At 39.9% G+C, this 23,741-nt stretch overlaps 1 protein-coding gene across 2 annotated transcripts in view; it reads left to right on the forward strand.

The window, feature by feature from the left end:
* Nucleotides 1-11,031, forward strand: part of BMS1 (BMS1 ribosome biogenesis factor) — a 46,139-nt gene extending 35,108 nt beyond the window's left edge. For both annotated transcript variants that reach the window (XM_060126966.1, XM_060126964.1), the window contains exons 14-23: nt 393-466; nt 1,067-1,243; nt 4,420-4,608; nt 4,697-4,877; nt 5,080-5,138; nt 6,153-6,275; nt 7,041-7,188; nt 7,518-7,693; nt 9,792-9,953; nt 10,486-11,031. In XM_060126966.1, the coding sequence (XP_059982949.1) occupies nt 393-466; nt 1,067-1,243; nt 4,420-4,608; nt 4,697-4,877; nt 5,080-5,138; nt 6,153-6,275; nt 7,041-7,188; nt 7,518-7,693; nt 9,792-9,953; nt 10,486-10,716 (1,520 nt within the window). In that variant the 3' untranslated portion in view covers nt 10,717-11,031. The remainder of the gene's footprint in view (nt 1-392; nt 467-1,066; nt 1,244-4,419; nt 4,609-4,696; nt 4,878-5,079; nt 5,139-6,152; nt 6,276-7,040; nt 7,189-7,517; nt 7,694-9,791; nt 9,954-10,485) is intronic.
* Nucleotides 11,032-23,741: the final 12,710 nt, after the last annotated feature.

Here is a 23,741-nt window from a genome sequence, read left to right on the forward strand (position 1 = left end):
TCATGCCATGACTTTTCAAGTCACTCTTTGAACTGTTGGTTTGGGGACTGACATGCAGGGCCATGCATGCCACCTCTGTATGCATCAGTGCTACAGAATGTTCATCACCTATCCTGGAAAAATAGCTTGTGGCTAAGTGGCATTTTGAAATAGAATATGGAAAAGTAGATTGGGCCCATTTCCTTAACCTAAACAGGTGATGAAATACTGACAAAATTTAACAAGAAAAAGAAGGCTGTGTAAGTGCGGGATTCTTTAGGGATGTGTAGCAATAAGCACAGTAAAAATGAAGTTTGAGATGCCGAGCACATAGTCACTTGGTGCTGGGTGGTGCTAGAGTGTCACATGCAGGCCCTACTTACAGGGGAGTCATTTGGATGTTCTTTTCCCAGAGGAGCTCTATGGTGACTTTGAAGACCTGGAAACAGGGGACGTGCACAAGGGAAAATCAGGACCGGATACTCAGGTATGACCTGGCCATGGCCAGCCATCAACCACTGGTCCTTGATCTGTGGTCAGTATGTTCTGCAAGAGGCCCCATATGAGATGGATGGATTCCTTCCTAAAAGTGAAGAGGGTGGGAATGGACCAAAAGTTGTTGGTTTATTTGTTATTGTTAATTTTCTTGAGTGATACCTATTACCTCTTCTTCTTGTTATGATTCTTCAGTCATTGAAAGTTTTAGCTCCTGGGTCACTGTCTTGCCATTATTCTCCTCCACTTAATTTTAAGTGCCGCTTTAAAAAAATAATAATTCCCTGTTCTCCCTAAAATTTCTTTAGAACAGTATCTGGGAGCATCTGGGTTGGGAACAGTTGCTATTATTTTTATTCATGTTTGGCATTCCCAGCCATATTAAGGAATGGCAGCTAATTGTAATGCAGATGTCTAAATGTCTCTTGTTGCAGTACATGTTATTTAGAGACAAAGGCTGTTTTATTTTGTTTTCATGATGATCATAACTAAGATTTTCGCAGCTCAAATAGAACTTTTAAAATCTGCCTTAATGTTTAAAGAAGAAGTTCTCCACAAATTTTTACAAAATTTTCTCTCCTGGAAATTTAAGGTTGAAGATGTGGAGGAAGAAGTTAAAGAAGAAATTGACCCCAATGCAGAGGAAAGTGCCAAGAAAAAGCATTTGGATAAAAAGAGAAAATTGAAAGAGATGTTTGATGCAGAATATGATGAAGGAGAAAACACATACTTTGATGATCTTAAAGGAGAAATGCAGAAACAAGCACAGGTGAGAAAACTCAGTTCCTATCAGCCTAATTTCAGGGCTGTAATAGTGCTGTGAATACGTAACTTTGTTTAGGTCTTTGCTCCCTGCCTGCTTCTGGGCCTCCTGTTTGGGCTCCTAGGTCAAGATGCAAATAGGTGTGTTTATTCATGCAGTTATCTAATTGTTTCTTCAGTCAGACATTCACCAGAAAAATATCAGTGTCTGTTTTGTACCAAGCATTAAACGTTGTGGAAGCAGAAATGGCTGAGACACGGCCACCATTTTTGAGGATCTTACAGAGTAGTGATTTGAGACAGTGTGTTTATTTACATGCAAGCATTGCCTTAGTATTCTGATTGCCACTCCCTGGAACCATAACTGAATAATTTGAATGTGTACGTGATTCTTGGCCTGTGTGGCTTATGCATATACCAGTGCTCTCTGGGGATGGTTTTCTGAAAACCCACCTTGGTCAGAGTTCAGAAGATACTTCGAATGTAAGGTCAGATGCAAAGATAAAGGGAGCCTGTGGAATGCTGAAAGGGAGATAGTGTGGCCCTGCCGTCTGGGGATGCTGAGCAGGCTGTTTGAGTTGATGAACTGACTCTGAAGGAGGCAAAGATGTGTACAGTTGATGGCAAGTGTTTGAGATGCACTTTGACAAGTGGGGCCACCAAGAATCCCTGTAAACGGGAGCATACCCTAATATGTCTTCTGCAGATTAAGTATATGATTTGTGAAAATGCAGCTGACAGGGTTTGCTCAACCTAGGTCTTCATCTAGTTAAAGAAGTATCTCCTGGTTAGTCATTAACATAGTGATTCAAAGTGTGTTCTGACCTTTGATAGAAGTGACTAGGAAATGTAAGACTGGTTCTGCAGTCTTTGCTTTAGGCCATTTATAATTTAAAATCACCTAGGGGCTTCCCTGGTGGCGCAGTGGTTAAGAATCCACCTGCCAGTGCAGGGGACATGGGTTTGATCCCTGATCCGGGAAGATCCCACATGCTGCAGAGCAACTAAGCCCGTGTGCCACAACTACTGAGCCTGTGCTCTATAGCCCACGAGCCACAACTACTGATACCTGCGCGCCTAGAGCCCGTGCTCTGCAACAAGAGAAGCCACTGCAATGAGAAGCCCGCGCACCGTAATGAAGAGTAGCCCCCGCTCGCCCCAACTAGAGAAAGCCCATGTGTGCACAGCAATGAAAACCCAATGCAACCAAACAATAATAATAATAAAATAAAATCACCTAAAACCTTGTGGGTCATTGTAAAGAACTTCGAATTTTTTACTGTGAATGAAATGGCGGTCCATCGGGTTTTTTGTTTGTTTGTTTGTTTGTTTGCGGTATGCGGGCCTCTCACTGTTGTGGCCTCTCCCGTTGCGGAGCACAGGCTCCAGATGTGCAGGCTCAGCGGCCATAGCTCATGGACCCAGCCGCTCCGCGGCATGTGGGATCTTCCCAGACCGGGGCACGAACCATTGTCCCCTGCATCGGCAGGTGGACTCTCAGCAACTGCGCCACCAGGGAAGCCCGCATCGGGGGTTTTGAGTAGAGGAGAGACATGCATGATCTGCTTACCCCTTGAAAGGATTACCCTGGCACAAGTTCAGTAAGATTAACATGAGTTACACTGGGGAGGGGGTGGGGGGTTGCAGTGATGAGAGGAAAGAAAGAGTCAAATTCTGGCTATACTTTTTTTGAAAGGTAGATCGGTAGGATTTCCTGGTGGATTGAATGTGAGATGTGTGAGAGGGAAGATAAGGATGACTTACTGGAGGGATTGGGTTGTCATCAGTAAGAGGAAAGCCTTTCACTGATGTCAGTCTACCTGGGAAGATGAAGTTTGGATCTGTTAGGTTTGAGATACCTTTCAGACAAGAGGAGTGTCAGGTGGTCAGTTCTGGAGAGCTGTTGAGGCCAGGACTTAAATGTGATGTACTCAGGATCTGGGTGCTTTTTAAAACTATGAGATAGGTGGAATGACCTGGGGAGTAAGCATGGAGTCAGGAGAGGAGAGGACCAGGACTGGGTACTTCAGGAGACTGGGCAGAGACAAGGAAGCAGCAGTGGAGGCTGCGCGGCTCTCAGGAGATAGAAGAAATATAAGAGGACGTGCAGTATGCTGGAAACCACTGTAGAAGGAAGTGATAAATTGTTTCAAATCCTGCTGTTGTGTTAACTACAGTGAAGACAGAATTGACCACTGGATTAAGAACATGGAGGCCTTTAGTGACTTTTGCAAGCATTTCAATGGAATATTGGTTCAAGTACAATTTTAGGGGATTTATGAGAATATGTGCAGCGTAACTGGAACCAGACTTTAGAAAACTTCTGTGGCATTTTGCTTCAAAGATAAGCGGAGAAACGGGGCAATAGTGAGAGGAAGTGCAGTCAAAAGGTTTTAAGATGAGAGAAATAACAGGAAAGATTTGTTGGAATAAAGTCCAACAGGAGTGGATGATCTAGGGTGCAAGTAAAGGTTGGCATTAAATAGAGGCATGGATAATCTCTAACAGCTGCCTAGTAGAGCTTGCTGTGATTAAGGAAATGTATATCTTACTGTCTTATATTGTAGCCACCTGGCCACATATTGATACTGACCACTTGAAATACAGTTAAAGTGATTAAATGACTGAATTTTAAAATTTTATTTAATTTCAACTTAAATAGCCATGTGTGGCTACTATATTGAACAGTGCAGAGCTGTAATAAAAGGCTGAATATGGGTGTAAACCCTGGTAGAGGGGCTAACTGTGGAAGTTCTTTTAGGTTGCTTAAATTTTGAGTGAATTAGGAAACAGTCAACAGCTGAGAGTGAGGATGAGGGAGGAGATAACTGGGTGTTTGATGAAAAGAGAAAAAGTGTGAAATAATTGGGAGAGTAAGAAAAGAAAGTGTGGATGGGGAAGTTCAGAGTGTCGACCAACATTAAGGGCTGCTTTCAGAGTTGTTTGTATTTACTATAGTATAGCTTGGAGCAACAGAGAAGTAAACAGTTGGGGCATATCCTGAACAAACTGTATAGGTAAAACATATTATTTTTAATTAGGATAAAGCCTAAATAATTCTGTACATGGTTCCTTTCTTTAGAAATTGCTCTTTTTTTTAAATGTTAATCTTACATTTATTAAAAGTAACAGAATTATGGGTTTTTAATTGTTTTTGTTTTATTTTCCCCCTCTCATGTATAGCTTAACCGGGCAGAATTCGAAGATCAAGATGATGAAGCCAGAGTTCAGTATGAGGGTTTTCGACCTGGGATGTATGTCCGAATTGAGATAGAAAACGTCCCCTGTGAATTCGTGCTTAACTTTGACCCACATTACCCAATTATTTTGGGTGGTTTGGGCAATAGTGAGGGCAATGTTGGATATGTACAGGTAGGTACCCTTCACTGTATGCTTAACGATTGAGGTTCTTTGGTCATACTTGTACCAGTAATCTTACTGAAATCTCTTCTCCTTTCAGATGCGTCTGAAGAAACATCGTTGGTATAAGAAAATCCTCAAGTCCCGAGATCCAGTCATTTTTTCTGTAGGGTGGAGGAGGTTTCAGACCATCCCACTTTATTATATTGAAGACCACAATGGAAGACAGAGGCTTCTGAAATACACCCCACAGCACATGCATTGTGGAGCAACCTTTTGGGGTAAAAAGGGATTAGAATAAACTTGCTTGTAGGTTAATTTAAATCTTTTAAGCTTTATCATTGTAGTTTTGCTTTTTTCCTTTCATGAAATCCCAATTCATAAGATTTTTCTCTTTTTTTTTGGATTGGAGTATATATGTAAAGCAGGATCTAGAATGTGTGGCTCACTGTATTTTTTTTTTTTTTTCCTGTTTCCTTTAAGGTCCTATCACTCCGCAGGGTACTGGGTTCTTGGCAATACAGTCTGTCAGTGGCATAATGGTAACTATCTTTGATCATTTATTTTATAGATTGTGTTTGAGAAATAATGTCTGGATTATGGAATATGTACCTGAAACTTTAAGTTGAAAATTATTCATTTTAAGTATTTATAGTAAACTTCTCTTTGCTTTTAAATTTCCTGCATCTTTTTTTTTTTTTTTTTTTTTTTGCGGTACGCGGGCCTCCCACCACTGCGGCCTCTACCGCCTCGGAGCACAGGCTCCGGACGCGCAGGCCCAGCGGCCATGGCCCACGGGCCCAGCCGCTCTGCGGTACGTGGGATCCTCCCGGACCGGGGCACGAACCCCTGCCCCCTGCACCGGCAGGCAGACTCCCAACCACTGTGCCACCAGGGAAGCCCTTTCCTGCATCCTTTTAAGTAAGGTGTGAGAGTAGAGAAAAGGGAAATAGAAGAATTGTAATGGTACTGATGACATTTTATATTTTTATGCTTTTATATTTTATGCTTTTTAATATTATTCTAAAAATATTTAAGCAGTGCTCACCATGAGCTAACCACTCGACTAGGTTCTGGCATACATTGGATACCAGCTAGACATAAGACTACCCCCTAGTAATCTGGTTTAGCAAGGTATGTTCACACAGTCTTCATTTGACCAATCAGAGCAGGTTTTATTGGCCTCATTTAACAGAAAAGAAAACAGAATAATGGGCAAATGGAATCCATCCTTAATGTCCAAAATTTAATTTCTCAAACATTGTAGCCAAATCTTCATATTCCCTTTCATTCATTCATCTTTGTGAAACTGTGTTACTGTGAAATCACCCTCAGGAAAATGCTCAAGATATCATCATTAATTTTGGCGTATGTGTATTATAGTTTCAGATAGCTTTTGTTAAAATACTGTTTTGTATGTTCATATATTCTTTCTTACTTTTTCTTAGGTGATTGTAAGTGAATTGCACTTTGGTAATTTGTTGCATTACAGAGAAATGTAGTTCTTCTCTTGCTGACATTATTCCTGTATTCACATTTTGGGGGTTCCTTTTTAGGCTGATTTCCGGATAGCTGCCACAGGAGTTGTCCTTGATCTGGATAAATCTATAAAAATTGTGAAGAAATTAAAGCTAACTGGCTTTCCATATAAAATTTTCAAGAACACTTCATTCATTAAGGTATATATATATATATATATATATATGTATATTCATATGCTTATAAATGTGTATATTTTTAAAGGAGGAATGAAATATTCTAATATAGGTCTAAGATATAGTTCTAATGTTTTCAGAAAAGTATTTGAAATCTTTTATAAACTTGGTCTTTGATATTTTTAGTTCTTTATATTTTATATTCTTTATATTTAGTTTACTTCTTTAGATTTCTGAGCATATTTAAGTAACACAGAGCAATATAATATGGGAGGGTAGTTTGAGCAACATTTATTGAAAATTTCATCAGTAGAGGGTGTTTCCATTAAAAACACAGAGTTAAGATGATCATAAAATGTTCTTATAACGTAATACTACCATCAGCATTTATCTTGCAGTCTCTTTATTTTCTGAGTGTGTGCACCTAAGTAATAGGATATGAACTGTAGTCAAGCCCTGTGAGATGACAGCAAAGGCCATCTAGGCCAGGTCAGACCAATAAATATCTTTTTGATCTTCTCTTCTACAAAGATAGCAGTGATGAACATGTTAATGAGCCCACAATAGAGTCTTAATTAGTGTTATTTCAGGGAAGATAGAGTTTTATTCCTTTTGACCTAGTAATTCCACCTTTGGGGGAAAAATAGAGTTGATTTTTTTGTCACCTTTCAATGAATTATTTTTTGTTTTTTAACCAAGGATTATTTATGAACTAAGAAGTAAAATATCTGACTTTGTGTGTATGTATTTTTTTAATATATATATGTATATGTATATATATACCTGTAGGGAATGTTTAATTCTGCTTTGGAAGTGGCCAAATTTGAAGGTGCTGTGATTCGAACTGTCAGTGGAATAAGGGGACAGATCAAGAAGGCGCTCCGGGCTCCAGAAGGAGCTTTCCGGGCCACCTTTGAGGATAAACTGCTGATGAGTGGTAAATATCCTTTGTGGTGTGTTCTTAACAGCATGTTACCTACCATTCACTATTGATTTCTAGCCAGTGTGAACTATAGCTGGTAGTTTAGGTCTTTAGAAACAGGCATCAGCTGTAGCTCTCCCCAGTTGGAGCATCTCGTGTAGCACGCCCAGCCACACCCAGTAAAAGCTTTGTGTTATTCAAAAGTAGTTCACTTGGTGAAGTCTCTCTTCAAATACTGTGCAACCAGCTAGAGAAGTTTGGAGTGAATATTTTGTTCTTTTGTTTACCGAGATGGATATGAATCTTCTTTTGAAAATGTTAATGTAAATTTCCTCTCTTTCCAGACATTGTCTTCATGAGAACTTGGTATCCTGTCTCTGTTCCGGCCTTCTATAACCCAGTAACATCTTTGTTGAAACCAGCTGGTGAGAAAGACACCTGGTCAGGAATGCGGACAACTGGTCAACTCCGGCTCTCCCATGGCATCAAACTAAAGGCTAGCAAGGATTCTCTGTATAAGGTACAGTTAATCACCCATGTGCTCTGTAGATGGGTGTCACCCAGAAGCTTCATATGTAATGTTTTTTGTGGTTTGAATTTTCAAGTAGAAAGTCTAACATTAAATTTGAATGAACACGTTGTATATTCATAGACTATTTTGGAAGGAACACAGGACAAGTGGTAATAGTGGTTTTCTGTGGATTGGAAAGGAGACTTAAACTTTTCACCTCTTTTGAACTATATACCTCTTTTGAACTTTTTTTTGTACTATATACATGTATTAATTTGAAAAACATTAATGTACTGATTCTTATTGAAGCAAGGGGGAGGGGTTTTTTTGAGTTTTAATAAACTTTTTGTTGAAGTGTTAACATACACACAGAAAAGTACACAAATAATAAGTGTATACAGCTCATCGAATTTTAGCATACCTAAGTTGCCATCGCCTGGATCAAGCAATAGAATTACCAGCACAGTGGAAGTCCCCCTGTGACCTCTCCCAGTCACTACCCCACCTCCACCTCAGAGATAGCCGCTATCCCAACCCCTGACATGGAAATTACTTCTGCCTTTTTTTGAGTTTTATAAAATATACCGTGTACTGTTTTGCCTGGTTTCTTTCCTTCAGTATTATGAGATTCATCCATGTTCTTGTATATAGCAGACATTTATTTGTTTTTATTGTTGATTAGAATTTCATTGTATGAGAATGTCGGTTTTATCCATTGATGGACAGTGTTTCCAGTTTTTGGCTATTATAAATGCTGCCCTGAACACTTATATGCAACTTGTTTGGTGTGCATGTGCACACAGTTCCGTTCCATAGATCCCCATGGGTGGGATTGCCAGGTTACAGGGTACATGTGTTCAACATCAGTGTGTGATCCCTGTAGTATACTGAAATACCAGGTTAGACTTGAACAGCTTATCAGAGTTCTAGTTATTCCACATCCTTTCCAGTAGTTGGCCTCATCAGTACTTTAAAATGTTAAGTTCTCAGTGCCTGTCTGGATTCCCATTTTCATTCAAGTTTTGGTCTCTGAGAACGTCCATTATTTTGTTCACAGGTTAACAATGCATTTGAAAAGATTTGTTTGTGATAATGCAGGATATTTAATTGTTTTGTAATAAGAGGGTAATTCAGGGTATCGGTCTGCCATTCTGCTACAAACAGAAGTTTTCCGGACATTAGTTTTTCTGTAAAATAGTTAATAAAATTTGAATTCATTGCCATGAATTTCTCTTAAAATATACTTCAGAACATAGTACCTGTTGTCCAGTCTGTGGTGCTTACTTGTTTTTGAGAAGGAGATTTCTCTGATTTCTTTCATTCTAAAATATTTTGGTGTCTTAAACAGAGAATATTGAATATTATTGTGGGTGATGTCTTTAACAGTAAATTTATAAAGATACAGCAGACATATTCTCTATATAGTTGTCAACCTTGGTAAAGGTCTAGGGCAAAACTTTCAATTTATTAACTACTTCTGAGACAGTTAAGAATTTTGGTCATCTCAATTTAAGCATAGAATTTGGTTAGCTTGAAAACTGAATGTAGAAGGAGTTTTGCCTTCATTAGTCATTTAAATGTCACTTTTCTCAACCAGCCTTCTATTAGAAACAGAATAAAGTTAAACTTCTTAATGAGAATCAGGGATGGGGGCATTTCAGCTGCTCATTGGAGAAATAACTATATCCTTAAATCCAGAGAGGTTTATAGTCAAGATGAAAAGCTAGTTATTCTTGTTAGGCTAGAAAAACCTGTCTCAGTGCCCCAAAGATAAGGCCAGAGTCTTTCATTAACAGAAACTTTGGATCTTTTCATCTGCTCTGTTGAGATCCTATCGTCCATACTGTAGATATGGGCACAGTTGATTTCTTGGAAGAATTGTAAATATGTATATTCTATATATTCCTTTGTTTTGTTTGCAGCTGTGCATGGCCATTGAGGCAATATATATCTGATGGATGATTGAGTCCTCATTTCTGATGGTCAGCAAACTGTGGTGTTACTGATCTTGTGGAAAAATCAACCCATTGAGAAGATTTTATGCAAGTTTTAAATGTACATAGATCATAATATATGTCACAGTCTTTGTTTTATTTTTCTTTTTCAGCCAATTGTGAGGCAAAAGAAACATTTTAATTCACTGCACATTCCAAAAGCCTTGCAGAAGGCCCTGCCATTTAAGAGCAAGCCCAAGACCCAAGCAAAGGCAGGCAAGATTCCGAAGGACAGACTGAGACCAGCTGTCGTACGGGAGCCTCATGAAAGGAAGGTACTGTTGATGGATGGCTTCCAGCATGTTGCATTTAGATGTGAAAATAATGCTTTCAGTAACACACGTGGCATTTTTACTGCATTCTCACTTTTCATTAGGAAAGGATAAGGGCCAGACTTATTCAAGGCACTTGATCTGGAAGTTAGAAGAAAGGCCGGAGTCCATTTCACTTCTTTTGTTTAGTCATGCTCTGCCTTATGCGTGTTAATGGGGAATAATAGGCACACAGCTGGCAAGTCGCTCTTAGTTGTACAGAGTATCCACAGAGTGATTTAACAAAGGTGGTTTTGTGGTCAAGGCCATTATTTAAGTATTTTACTAAGTAAATATGCTCCTACTTATATTTCCATGCAAATTATAATTTCCTAGTTCAGGATAAATTTTCACTAGGTTAATATTCATTTGGATCATGAATTGATTGTAACTTTGATGCCATCAGCTGTGGTGTTTAGGCCTCCTGAAACTTAGAAGGAAAGCATGCTGTAGCTGTAAGAATATTCTGATGCTCACTGGGTTTTGCCGTTGTCAGATCCTTGCGCTGCTGGATGCTCTGAGTACAGTGCACAGTGAGAAGATGAAGAAAGCCAAGGAGCAACGGCATTTGCACAACAAAGAACACTTCAAAGTGAAGCAGAAGGAGGAAGAAGAGAAACTGAAGCGACAGAAGGACCTCAGGAAGAAGCTCTACCGAATTCAGGGTCAGAAAGAAAGAAGAAATCAGAAGTCCAGCCTGAAGGGGCCTGAGGAGCAATTGAAGTGATCTCCAGACAGACAGACAGACAGACAGTCATTTGAATCTGCAGTGATAAATGGTTTCATATATTGTAGTACTTTTAAATAACAAGTCAGGGGACTGGAGCCTAAGCACAACCTCTTTGTTGGATATATTGCCTAGACTGTGCCTTTGAGAGGAGAAATGGAGACTGCTGATAGGACACCTGTTCATTCTCAACATCTGGGTTATGTCACAATAAAGCAATATAATTGATGGTTTTCTAGATTCCCTCACATTCCTCTTACCTGTCTCAGTTTAATTTTGTGCTACAAAAGTATCATTAAAATATTTTCTTGTTAATTCTTGTCTCAGTTTAATTTTGTGCTACAAAAGTATCATTAAAATATTTTCTTGTTAATTTCTTGTTAATCTTGTTAATTTTCTTGTTAATTTTCTTGTTAATAATCTTAGTAGTTTTCATTAGGGAATGAATGCTTGATAATTGCTTACTCTACTACCTTCATGATGAGTCTTCCAGAAGGGAAAAAATATTAACTTGAATCCTCAGCATTAAGGTAAAATTTTAGAGAAGGATATATAGTTATTTTTATTTTTTTGTCTGTCATATGTTATATTCTTTGATTATTGACCCTAATGGACATTTTACATCTTATTTCACATGTTTTTCAAGTTAGTATAATAGCTAGTTAACACTAAATACTGTTTTAATGCTTTTAGACTAGGGATGACATCTGTGGAGGTAGTTAGCATTCTCTCTGAAGTTCATGTTGATATACCCTCTGGGTCTAAAATGCATGCCTGAGAGCCATCAGCACCTTGCTGGGTGGGAGTGGGTAGAATCTTCTAGGAATAGGAAGGGATCAAGATGAAACAGTCAGGTCTTAGTCCAGCGTTCTTTCCTCAGTATCTTCACTACCTCAAAGAACATCACCAAGTCCAATCCACATATGCAGGCCAGCGCCCAAGAAGCCCAGATGATCCTGCCGAGATGTCCATTTGACCAAAAGCTGAGCAGGTCCAGCTTAGCAAGGCTGTGCACAGAAGCCAGACACGTAAGTGACATGAACAAAGAGGGCAGCCTGTCTTTCCCAGTGTCTTAAACTACTTCCTGCAGACTTGACCATCCCAGTGCTAGGTGCAGGGAGGGTCTGGGTAGGGCTCCAGGCTCTGCCACTCTTCATGGTGTGACTGGGTAAGTTCCTGAGTATCTTGGAGTTTCAAGTTTCTTATGGGGATTAGTTTATCATCCCCAAGTAATATGGGGATGATAAACTAATCTGGCAGTCTGTGAGGATTTAATGAGACAAAATGCAAAGTGACTGGTACAGAACAGATTTTTAAATTTTTTGTTTCTCCTTCTGATCCCGTTTTAAAGAGTTGTATAGGTCTGTGAATTTGAACACTTTATATAGGTTTTAAAACATACCTATATATTCATGTAATCAACACCACTATCAAGATACCAAACAGTCCCATCTTTCCAAAGCACTTCCTCATGCTCTGCAACCCAAGCCTTCCCCGCTTCCCCACTCCCCACTACCAAAAAAACTGATGTGTTTTTCATCACTACAACTTTGTCATTTGAAGAATATCATGTAAGTGGAACAATGCGGTATGTAATCTTTTGAAATTGGGATCATATCTTTGAGATTCGTCCCAATTGTCCTGTGTATCAATGGTGCATTCCTTTTGATTACTAAATAGTTACCAGCTGTACAGACAGGCCACAGTTGGTTATCCATTCTCCAGTGGAAGAGCATTGTGGTTGTTTCTAGTTTTGGGCAGTTATGAATGTGGCTGCTGTAAATATCTGTGTAGAGGTTTTCGTGTGAACATAAGTTTTCATTACTCCAGGGTAAAAATACCCAGGAGTAGCACTTCTGGGTCATATGGTTTAAAAGAGCTGTCAGACTGTCTTCTGGAGGGGCTGTACCATTTTGCATTCCATCTCACTGGTTTTAATTTGCATTTCCCTAATGACTGATAATATTGAGCATCTTTGCATATGCTTACTTGCCTTTCATATACTATGTCCTCTTTGGTGAAGTTTATGTTCAAGTCTTTTGCTACTTTTTATTTGGTTCTTTTTTTTTTTTTTTTTTTTTTTTTTTTGGCTGTACGTGGGCCTCTCACCGTTGTGGCCTCTCCTGTTGTGGAGCACAGGCCCCGGATGCGCAGGTTCAGCGGCCGTGGCTCACGGGCCCAGCTGCTCTGCGGCATGCGGGATCTTCCCGGACCGGGGCACGAACCCGTGTCCCCTGCATCGGCAGGCGGACTCTCAACCACTGCGCCACCAGGGAAGCCCTGGATCGTTTTCTTATTGTTGATTTTGAGAGTTTTTAATATACTTTGGAAGCAGTCCTTTGTCACATATGTGATTTACAGATACTTTCTCCTAGTCTATTGCTGTCTTTTCGTTCTCTTAATGGTGTCTTTTGCAAAATTTAAAATATTTGTCAAGACTAATTTATTACTTTTTTTCTTTTATGAATCGTGCATTTGGTGTCATGGCTCAGAACTCTTTTCCTAACCACAGATCATGAAGATTTTCTATGTTTTCTTCTAAAAGCTTTGTAGCTTTATGATTTTCATTTTGAGTTAACTTTTGTATAAGGTGTGAGATTTAGATTGGGGTATTTTTTTTAAACTTACAGACAACAAATTGTTCTAATACCATTTGTTGAAAGACTATCCTTTCGCCATTGAGGTACATTTGCATCCTTGTCAAAAATCATTTGGGCACATTTGTGAGGGTATATCCTGGGCTCTCTGTTCTGTTCCGTTCATTGATTGATGCGTCTATACCGTTGCTGCAAGATCTTGATTATTGTAGCTTTACAGTAAGTCTTAAAATTGGGAAGTGTGATTCCTCTAAATAAATTTATTTCTCTTATTCAAAATTGTTTCAGCTGTTCTAGGGCCTTTCCCTTTTGGTATAAATTTTAATAAGCTTGCCTACATTTACCAAAAAATCCTGCTGTGATTTTGATTGCATTAAATCTGTAGATCAACTTGGAGAGCATTGACATTTTCACTCTGTTGGGTCCTCCAGTCCATGGCATAGCTCCCCATTTATTTAGGACTGTTTTTGGCTTCAAACTGTTTACTGCTAGTTTTTAGAAAAACGATTAATTTTTGTATGTTGAGCTTACATTCTGTGATGTTACTAGGCCCATTTATTAGTTCTAGATCTTTCTTGTGGGGGAGGGGAACACATTCCTTGGGATTTTATACTTAGACTATCATGTTGTCTGCAAGCAGAGGCAGTTTTTATTCCTTCCTTTCCAACTGTATGCCTTTTTTTCTTATGTGTTACACTGGATAGGACTTCCAGTATAATGGGAAATTGGACTGTTCAATTGGGCATCCTTGCTTTGGTCCCAATTTTTTTGTAGATGCTCCTTCTCAGTTTGAGGAAATTCCTTTCTGTGCCTGGTTAGCTGGGAATCTTTATCATGAATGAATGTTGAATTTTGCCAAATGCTTTTTCTTCATCAATTTATATAATCATGTAGTTTTTCATCTTTCGACTGTTAATATAATGATTACATTGATTTATTTTTCAAACCATATTTGAACCTACATGAATGAACCTACATAGATATTGCATCAAGTGTAGCAAACAAAATATTAAAAAATAATATTTACAATTGAGTGACGTTTATCCCAATATTGTATCCCTGGATGGTGTATTATTATTTTAATATTTTGCTAGATTTCATGCACTAATGTTTTGTTGAGGATTTTTGCATCTATATTTATAAGGGATATGGTTCTGTAGAGTTCTTTTGTCTTTTATCTGATGATGGTATCTGGGTAATGCTGGCCTTATAAGATGATTTGGGAAATGTTCCCTCCCCTTTTATATTCTGGAATTGATTGGGTAGAATTGTTGTTATTTCTTCATTAAATGTTTGATAGAATTTGTCAATGAGGGAATTCCCTGGCGGTCCAGTAGTTAGGACTCTGTGCTTCCACTGCAGGGGGCATGGGTTTGATCCCTAGTCAGGGAAATAAGATCCCGCAAGCTGGGTGGTACAGCCAAAAAAAAAAAACAAAACAGGATTTGTCAATGAAACCATCTAGGCTTGGACATTTAAAAAAAATTTTTTTAACAATGAATTTAATATCTTTAATAGTTACAGGGCTATTCAGATTATTTTATCTTGAGTGAATTATGGTAGGTTATGAAATGGAATTGATTTATTTCACCTAAGTTGTCAAATTTATAAGTATAAAGTTATTTGTAGGAAGGATTCCCTTACTACCCTTTTACTATCTTTTGGGTCTGTAGTGATATCACCTCTTTCGTTCCTGATATCGGTAATTTGTGTCTTCTCTACTTTTGTTGTTTTGTTTAGTCTTCCTAGAAGTTTATTAATTTTATTGATTTATTTTCAAAGAATGAGCTTTGGGTTTCATTGATTTTCTCTGTTCTTTTGCTGTTTTCAATTTCATTGGTGTCTGCTCTTTATTTCTTTTCTTGCACTTGCCTTGATTTTTTTCTGTTCTTTTTTCCTAATGTCTTAAGGTTGAAGCTTAGATTAATGATTTGAGACCTTTCTTCTTTTTTAATATAAGCATTCAATGCCATACATGTCCCTGTAAGCACTCTGTAGCTGCACGTCCCAGCCAGACTTCTGTGGGCTGTGGTCACAGTGTCAGTTCCGTTTACAAAGTCCTTGCAGTGTTATTTGGGTCAGTCCCACGTGTGGATTACCCGTAGCCTGGGTAGGACCGGGACATTGATCTATCTCTTAGGGACATTCTCAGAGTCAATGATAAGCTCTTTAGAGTCAGATCTATGCATGCACAGCTCAGGAGGGAGCCCAGGAGATCATTAACAAATTTGGGGGGTCACTGTCCTGAACTCCTCCCGTTCCATGATTTCCTGGTACTTTCCAGTCACCTGGGCTCTCCTTTTTAGCCCTCCATCCAAGACACTGCAGCTTCCTTACCATGACTGCCCACATCCAGGGTCAAGCAGTCAAAGGACAGAGAGTAAGAAAACAATGGTTAAAAGAAAAAAACAAGCCCACCCTACTTGGATCAAAAAAGAAGGGTGTGCCTGTGGGCTGCAGGGGGCTGGGGCAGGAGAAAATGGAGTAGAGAAGAGGGGGTATTTCTTGCACTCTCTCTGGGTGTTAGGAGACACTTTTCTGCTCCTCAGCCAGAACCAGAGGGCTTTCCTGAGCACTCTGTTTGCACCTATGTCCACCTCCGAGTTCAGGCTGCCTAGAGTGAGGATAACTGTGAGATACTAGGGAAGGGAAAATGGTACAACTCACCACCAGCTCAGTGTTACTTTGAATTATGGTCTCGTGTCCCAATTCTCCTGCTGTTATTTGATTTTAAAAGTCCTCGAATAGCTTCTCCGTGCATTCTATTCAGCTTTTACACTTGCGTTTCAGTGGGAAACAGCAAAATGTACTTACTTACTTACTCTGTTTTTCCCTGATCTGAAATCCTCTTTGTTTTTCTCCTTAAATTCCTACAAGTAAGATTCTGAGGCCATTTTTTAAAAAATTCTTTTTATTTTGAAATAATTAAAGATTCACAGGAAGTTGCCAAAAAATTACAGGGAGGTTCCTTGTGCCATTCCTCCAATGCTATCATCTAGCATAACTGTAATACAATATCAAAATCAGGAAATTGACCTTGGTACAATCCACAGAGCTTATTCAGATCTCATGAGTTGTTCATGTACTAATTTGTGTGTGTGTGTTACTCTGTGGTATTATCATGTGTGTAGCTTTGTATGTGTGTAGCTTTGATGATCACAATCATGATACAAAACTGTGCCATCACTACAAGGCTTCCTCAGGCTACCACTTTAGAGCCACACACCCTCACCGCATCCCTAACCTCTAACAACTATTAGTCTGTATTGTATCTCTATATTTATGTTACTTCACAACTTTATGGAATCATATAGTTTGTGTCCTTTTAAAACTGGCTTATTTCACTAAGCATAATTTCCTTGAGTTCATCCAAGTTGTTGCTAGTATTAATAGTCTCTTCCTGTTTAATGCTGGATAGTATTCCATAATGTCTATTATGTTCTGCAGTTCAGCATTCACCATTGAAGGACATTTGAGTAGTTTCCAGTTTTTGGCTATTACAAACAAAGCTGCTATGAGTGAATATACACGTATAAGATTCTGTGTAAAAGTAAGTTTCCATTTCTCCTGTAAAAACGCCCAAGATTGTATTTTCTGGGTCAACTGGAAAGTCCATTTTTAATTTTAAAAGGTACTTCCAGGGACTTCCCTGGCGGTCCAGTGGTTAAGACTCTGTGCCTCCATTGCCAGGGCCACAGGTTTGATCCCTGGTCGGGGAACTAAGATCCCTCATGTGGCACAGCGTGGCCAAAAATTAAAAAGAAAATAGTGGAGGGCTTCCCAGGTGGCGCAGTGGTTGAGAGTCCGCCTGCCAATGCAGGGGATGCAGGTTCGTGCCCCGGTCCGGGAAGATCCCACATGCCACGGAGCGGCTGGGCCCGTGAGCCGTGGCCGCTGGGCCTGCGTGTCCGGAGCCTGTGCTCCGCAATGGGAGAGGCCACAACAGTGAGAGGCCCGCATACCGCAAAAAAAATAAAAAAGAAAAAGAAAGGAACTTCCAAACAATTTTCCAGAGTGGCTGTACCATTTTACATTCTCACCAGCAACGTATGAATGCTCCAGCTCTCTGCATCCTTGCAAACATTTAGTGTTATTGCTTTTTAAAAGCCATTCTAATAGGTGTGTAGTCATAATTGATTGTGGTTCTAGTTTGAATTTTCTTAATGACTAATTATGTTGGCCATCCTTTCATGTGCTTATTTGCCATCTATATAGCCTCTTTGGTCAAATATCTGTTCAAATCTTTTGTACATTTTCAATTTTGTTTATTTAATGTTGACTCCTGAGAGTTCTTTATAAATTCTAGACATAAGTTCTTTGTTAGGTATGTGATTTGCAAGTATTTTATCCCATCTGTAATTTCTCTTTTCATCATCTTAGGATCTTTTGCAGAGCAAAAACAATTTTAATTTTGATGGAGTGTGGTCCAGATTTATCAACTTTTTCTTTTATGGATTATACTTTTGGTGTCAAGTCTAAGAACTCTTTGCCTAGTCTCTCCTTTCCCCTCCCCTTCTGCCAGTGCCTTGATCTTGGACTTCTCAGCCTCCAGAACTGTAAGAGAGAAACTTTGGTTGTTTAAGCCACCCAGCTGAATGGTGTTTTTGGTCTAGGAGCCCAAATGGACTAAGACAATGGGAGATAAAAAGAAAACCCAGGAGTTCAGTGCAGTGTCATCCCTCAAGTCCTCTGCTTCCCAGCCAGTCTGCTTTCCTCTTTCCACCTTATATTTTATTTATTTATTTTTTATCTATTAATTTTTATTGGGGTATAGTTGCTTTACAAGGTTGTGTTAGTTTCTCTTTCCACCTTACAGATTCCTTTTACGATCGTCTCTTAGATTATTTCCAGCGCATTTAGTCACATTTCGAGGGAAGGAGTGAGTGGTGAGTGGTGTACACCATCTTGTCATGGAATGCCCAGTCAATCTTTCAAGTGTTTGGAACGTATCGTCACAATGTCTGTCCCTTGGGAAAGGTGTAACAATTCATACTCCCACTGGCAATGTCTGCATGCATCCATTTTCTTCTTCCATGAAAAAGCATCTGGTGCTGTGATTTTGTTTTAAAATTTTGCTTCTTGTTCCTAATAAGACGATTAATTAATATGGGCTGCTGGCTCTAGTCTATGAATCCAAACCTTGGAGATGCCACAAGAGGGATAATTAATTGATAGAGCCCAGAACGAAGATGAAAACCCAGGAGAGATCCCGTGGAGGCAGAGCCCAGTGGGGTGAGGGAGGGGAGGGGAGGCACATTCCAGTTTGGAAGCTGCTACTTAGCTAACCAGGGCCAGGCTGGGACAGCTTCTTTCCTACCCGCTCCCTGGGGTCCCTGCCTGCCCAGCACTGCTCTTGTGAGGAGGAGATCCTGTGCCAGACACAGGCATCTAGGCAATGCCAGAGTAGCCCGGAACCTACCTGGAGTGAGTGCCACACCATCTCGGCAGGTTAGCGGGCTGCCCCATGGCACGTCCCCACCTGAGCGGATAGTCAACTATGATGCAGGTTGACAGCCGCTGGACAAAGACAGCACCCAGGCTGGAAGACAGGGAAGTTCCCTGAGGCCCAGACTAGCCCCTTGGGAATGAGTAAAATAGGGGAGGCTGAGCCAGGTAATCTCACCCTACTCTCTGCCCTGAGGAGCATCCTGCCCACCTTTCCTAGCCGTCCCTGGAAGGTGCTGCCTGGGGCTAAGGCTGCCGGCTCCTCCTCCCAAGTGACCAGCTAAGGTGGCTCACCTTCCTCAGGGAAAGTGAGCAGCTGTAGGGAAAAACGAGACTGTGAGAAGAGTAAACTCCGAGAGACAAAGACCACAAGCAAAGTGAACACCAGAGGGAACAGGTAAACAAGACAGGAAAAGCATTTACATGTGCATGATACATATCCTCAGGAGGATATTGGAAATACGAGGCTAGATGATGCAGTTATGAAGAAGAACCAGCTGGGGTTAAATGGCTGTGAACAATGGAAGTGTTGAAATGGTTAACTCAGTGCGAAGGTTAAAGGGCAGAAGAACAAACGAATGAACATGAAGGGGTTGAGGGCTCGAGATGGAGAGCTAAGGAGGGGCGGAGGTGGGAAGGGAAAGCTTGTTCACATTCATCTCCTATGAGTGCCAGAGGGGGAGGAAAAGATCAACAGATAAGAGGAAATCTTTGTAAAGTAACTGAGAATTTTCCCATTTCTGATTCCTGCCAGTGATGCATGTGCTCAATGCTTTTAATTTTTGCCAGTCTGCTGGGTACAAGAAATATTTCATTATTGTTTAAATTTGCATTTTTATCAGATAACGAGAGGGCTTTAGCATCTCTTCAAGTGTTTATCGGCCATTCTCATATCTTCTGTAATTTGTGCATCTCCTTTGCTCATTTTTCTGTTGGGTTCTTGGCCATTAGTGACTTTGCAATAGCTCCTTATATATTCTGGATGTAAACCCTGTGGCTATTTACAAACCTTATAAATATTTTTCCCCTAATATGACACTTGTCTTTTGGGTTTTTTTTTTTAAGATTTTTATACACATATATATATTATTTATTTATTTTTGGTTGCGTTGGGTCTTCATTGTGATGTGCGGGCTTCTCATCGCGGTGGCTTCTCCTGTTGCAGAGCACGGGCTCTAGGCACATGGGCTCAGTAGCTGTGGCTCATGGGCTCAGTAGTTGTGGCTCCTGGGCTCTAGAGCGCAGGCTCAGTAGTTGTGGCGCACGTGCTTAGTTGCTCCACAGCATGTGGGATCTTCCCGGGCCAGGGCTTGAACCCGTGTCCCCTGCATTGGCAGGCGGATTCTTAACCACTATGCCACCAGGGAAACCCTGACACTTGTCTTTTGACAAGTCCATGATGCCTTTCTTTGTATAGAGGTTTTAAATGTCCATAACAATCAAATCTGGTATTTTCCTTTATGGCTTTGAGGTTTTGTGTCTTGTCAGGGTGAGTCATTCCTACCTATTTAATTACAAAAATGACCCTCTATTTCAACTATCCTCCTATTGTAAAAAAAAATCTTTCCATTTGTTTTCTAAATTTTTAATTTTTATTTTTAGCTTAAAATATTTAACTCGCAATTATTAAAGTATTACTTTTCTCTTCAAATTAATATTATCAAGCTATTAATTATTGGTTTAATTTACTTTTATTGATTTGTTTTTCATTTAGTTTATTTTGAAGTAATATATGCACATATTTAGTTTGTAAACATTCCAACGTTACAGGAATAATGTAAAAAGAATGCTTTTCTCTTTAACTTCCTTCCAAACTCTCTGCTTCACAGCTAGCCACAGTGATCTGATTGATGTATATATTCCAGATCTTTTCTGGACACTTATATTCATGTATATTTATTTTCCTCCATGTGTTATCTTTAAAAAAGAAACACAAATAGGATTGTCTTGTTTGGAAGCTTTCTACTTTTTTTTTTAATTGGGGTAGAGTTGTTTTACAATGTTGTGTTAGTTTCTACTGTACAGCAAAGTGGAGTTCCCTGTACTATACAGCAGATTCTCATTAGTTACCTGTTTTATACATATTAGTGTATATATGTCAATCCCAATCTCCCAGTTCATCCCATCCTCCTTGGTGTCCATACATTTGTTCTCTACATCTGTGTCTCTATCTCTGCCTTGCACACTAGTTCATCTGTACCATTTTTCTAGATTCCACATATACGCATTAATACACAATATTTGTTTTTCTCTTTCTGACTTAACTTCACTCTGTATGACAGTCTCTAGGTCCATCCACGTGTCTACAAATGACCCAATTTTATTCCTTTTGGAAGCTTTCTATTTTTAACTACTGTATGTGTCTCAGAGGATCTTTCTATATCATTGCAGTGTGTGTGTGTGTGTGTGTGTGTGTGTGTGATCCTTGTTTGGTTTGCTAATCCTGTAGAGAACTGGGAGCTTCGCGTTTTCCCCTGTGTTTTGGTGACATCCATAACAGCATCCCCTGTCCCTGGAGGCTGATGGAGCCCCTCTAATCCCTTTTTACCTTTTTCATTCTATGTTTATTGTTCTTTTCAGGTTTTCTGCCTCTTGTTAAGCCTATTTTGGTGATTTAGATATTGCAGGAAAATCTTCCATTTCATCCAGATACAACAAAACCGACCAGGGTGAAGCTGTACCTACCATCTTCTTGTGGTTGAAATCACCTCCTTCATATCTGCAGTCGTGTCCCTTTGTTTAACCTCACATCTTCAGTTTCGTACCTTTCCCCTTTTTTCTTTTGCTTGACTTTCCAGAGGCTTGCTTATCTTAATGGTCTTTTCAAAGAACTGGCTTTTCGTTTTATTTATCAAATCTACTTTTATTACTGCTGTTTTCAAATTAAATTAACTTATTTCTTATTTCATCCTTTTTAAAAAAGCTTAGTTATATCTTTCTTATATTTAAGTATACATGTGTATATCAAGGCTATAAAATGTCCCTTTGGACATATGCCACAGGTTTTGATAGGCCATGCTCTTATTGTACATCTCTTCCTCAACTTACAATGGGGTTACATCCTGATAAACCCATTGTAAGTAAAAGATATCATAAGTTGAAAATGTATTTAGTATACCTAATCTACCAAACATCATAGCTTAGCCTGGCCTACCTTAAACATGCTTAGAACACTCACATTAGCCTATAGTTGGGCAAAATCGCGTTAACACAAAGCCTATTTTATAATAAAGTGTTGAATAGCTCATGTAATTTATTGAGTACTGTACTGAAAGTAAAAAACAGAACAGTTGTCTGGGTACAGAATGGTTGAAAGTTATCAGTTGTTTATCCTTTTGATCATGTGGCTGACTGGGAGCTGTGGCCCAGCATTGCGAGAGGGTACCATATTGCATTTCGCTAGCCCAGGAAAAGACCAAAATTCAAAATCTGAAGTACAGTTCTACTGAATACACATTGCTTTCACACTATTGTGAAGTTGAAAAATCGTTAAGTCAAAACATTTTAAGTCAGGGACCATCTGTATAGTCTGTTTCTAAAGAGTTTTTCATTTCAGTTTTTATTTTCTCTTTAACATAAGTTGCCTTTCTCTTTTTTCCCCTTTTATTCTGTTTATTACAAATTCATTTGAGGATATAGATTTCCCTCTAAATGCCAGTTTTGTTGAATTCCATATTTTTATATGAATACCTTACTGCTATTGAGATCCAAACATTTTATAATTCCCATTGTGGAAATTAATTTTGTTTCCAAAATGCATTTTTAACATTCTTATTGTCCCTAATTGTATTGCAACCTGGGGACCGAATGTGATCTGTGAAAGATGCTGAGGGCTTCTTGCTCACCCAGCACAGCATCAATGTTTCCAAATGCTCTACGGGAGCCTGACAAGAACATATGTTCTCTGTTGGGTTCAAATCTTTCTGTAAAAAGCGAGTTACAGATATTCTGATCTATTTTACTGTTTTGTAATAGCCTCACTTGTTTTGTTTGCTGAAATCTCTGGCGCTGGTGAATCTTTTAACATATCCAGGATGTTTCTCTGCTTAGGCTGAAGGGGTAGAGTGGAGAGAGGCCAGATACCTGTTGTCCAGGACTGGCACCTTCTCATTTGCTCTCCTTGCGTATTGCCAGGTAAGTGCTCCCCTGTCTCAGAGCGTAGTGAGCACAGTAGGCAGGAGTTGCAGGGTGGGGTGCATTTCTCCTGGGTTGGGGGTGTGTGTGCCATCTCTGCTGTTGTAGGGGAGACACTGCCCACTTCCCTGCCTCGTGACAGATATTGTTGGTCAGGTGGCTCCCACCTGGCCTGGGCTCCTGGCCGGCCCACTGTGGGGAGATGGTCCCCGCAGGGATGGAGAGGAATGCAGGCTCCTGGGAGAGTACCAGGGCCTCCCAGGGCCACTGCTGCTCTGACACCAGCGTGTCTGGGAAGCCCCACACGTCTTCCCCAGCGGGCCGTCCTCCTCCTGTGGTGATTCTCAGGGTGCCCCCCTCAGCCTGCAGCTGTCTGCCTTACACTCCGTCTTACCCCACTCCATCACCTCCTTATCCTCTGCTCTCCCAAACTGACTCACGTCTTCCCTGAGGTTTATGAGAAACAGCTCTAGCATGGTGCTCTAGCAGGGTGCTAAGAGTTGGAGTTTCTGAAATCAGGGACTCAAACAGATATTTGCACACCCATGTTCCCAGCAGCATTATTCCCAATAGCCAAAACTTAGAAGCAACCTAATTGTCCGTCAGTGGATGAATGGATAAACAAAATGTGGTGTATCCACACAATGGACTATTATTCAGCCTTAAAAAGGGAAGGAAATTCCAACATATGCTACGAGGTGGATGAACCTTGAAGATATGCTTAGTAAAATAAGCCAGACACAAAAGGGCAAATACGATGTGATGCCACTTATATTGGTACCCAGAAAAGACAAATTCGAAGGGATAGAAAATAGACCAGTGGTTGCCAGGGGCTGGGGGGAGGGAGAA

This window comes from Lagenorhynchus albirostris, chromosome 16 (genome assembly GCF_949774975.1).
Source record: "Lagenorhynchus albirostris chromosome 16, mLagAlb1.1, whole genome shotgun sequence".
In the NCBI taxonomy this organism is placed as follows: domain Eukaryota; kingdom Metazoa; phylum Chordata; class Mammalia; order Artiodactyla; family Delphinidae; genus Lagenorhynchus; species Lagenorhynchus albirostris.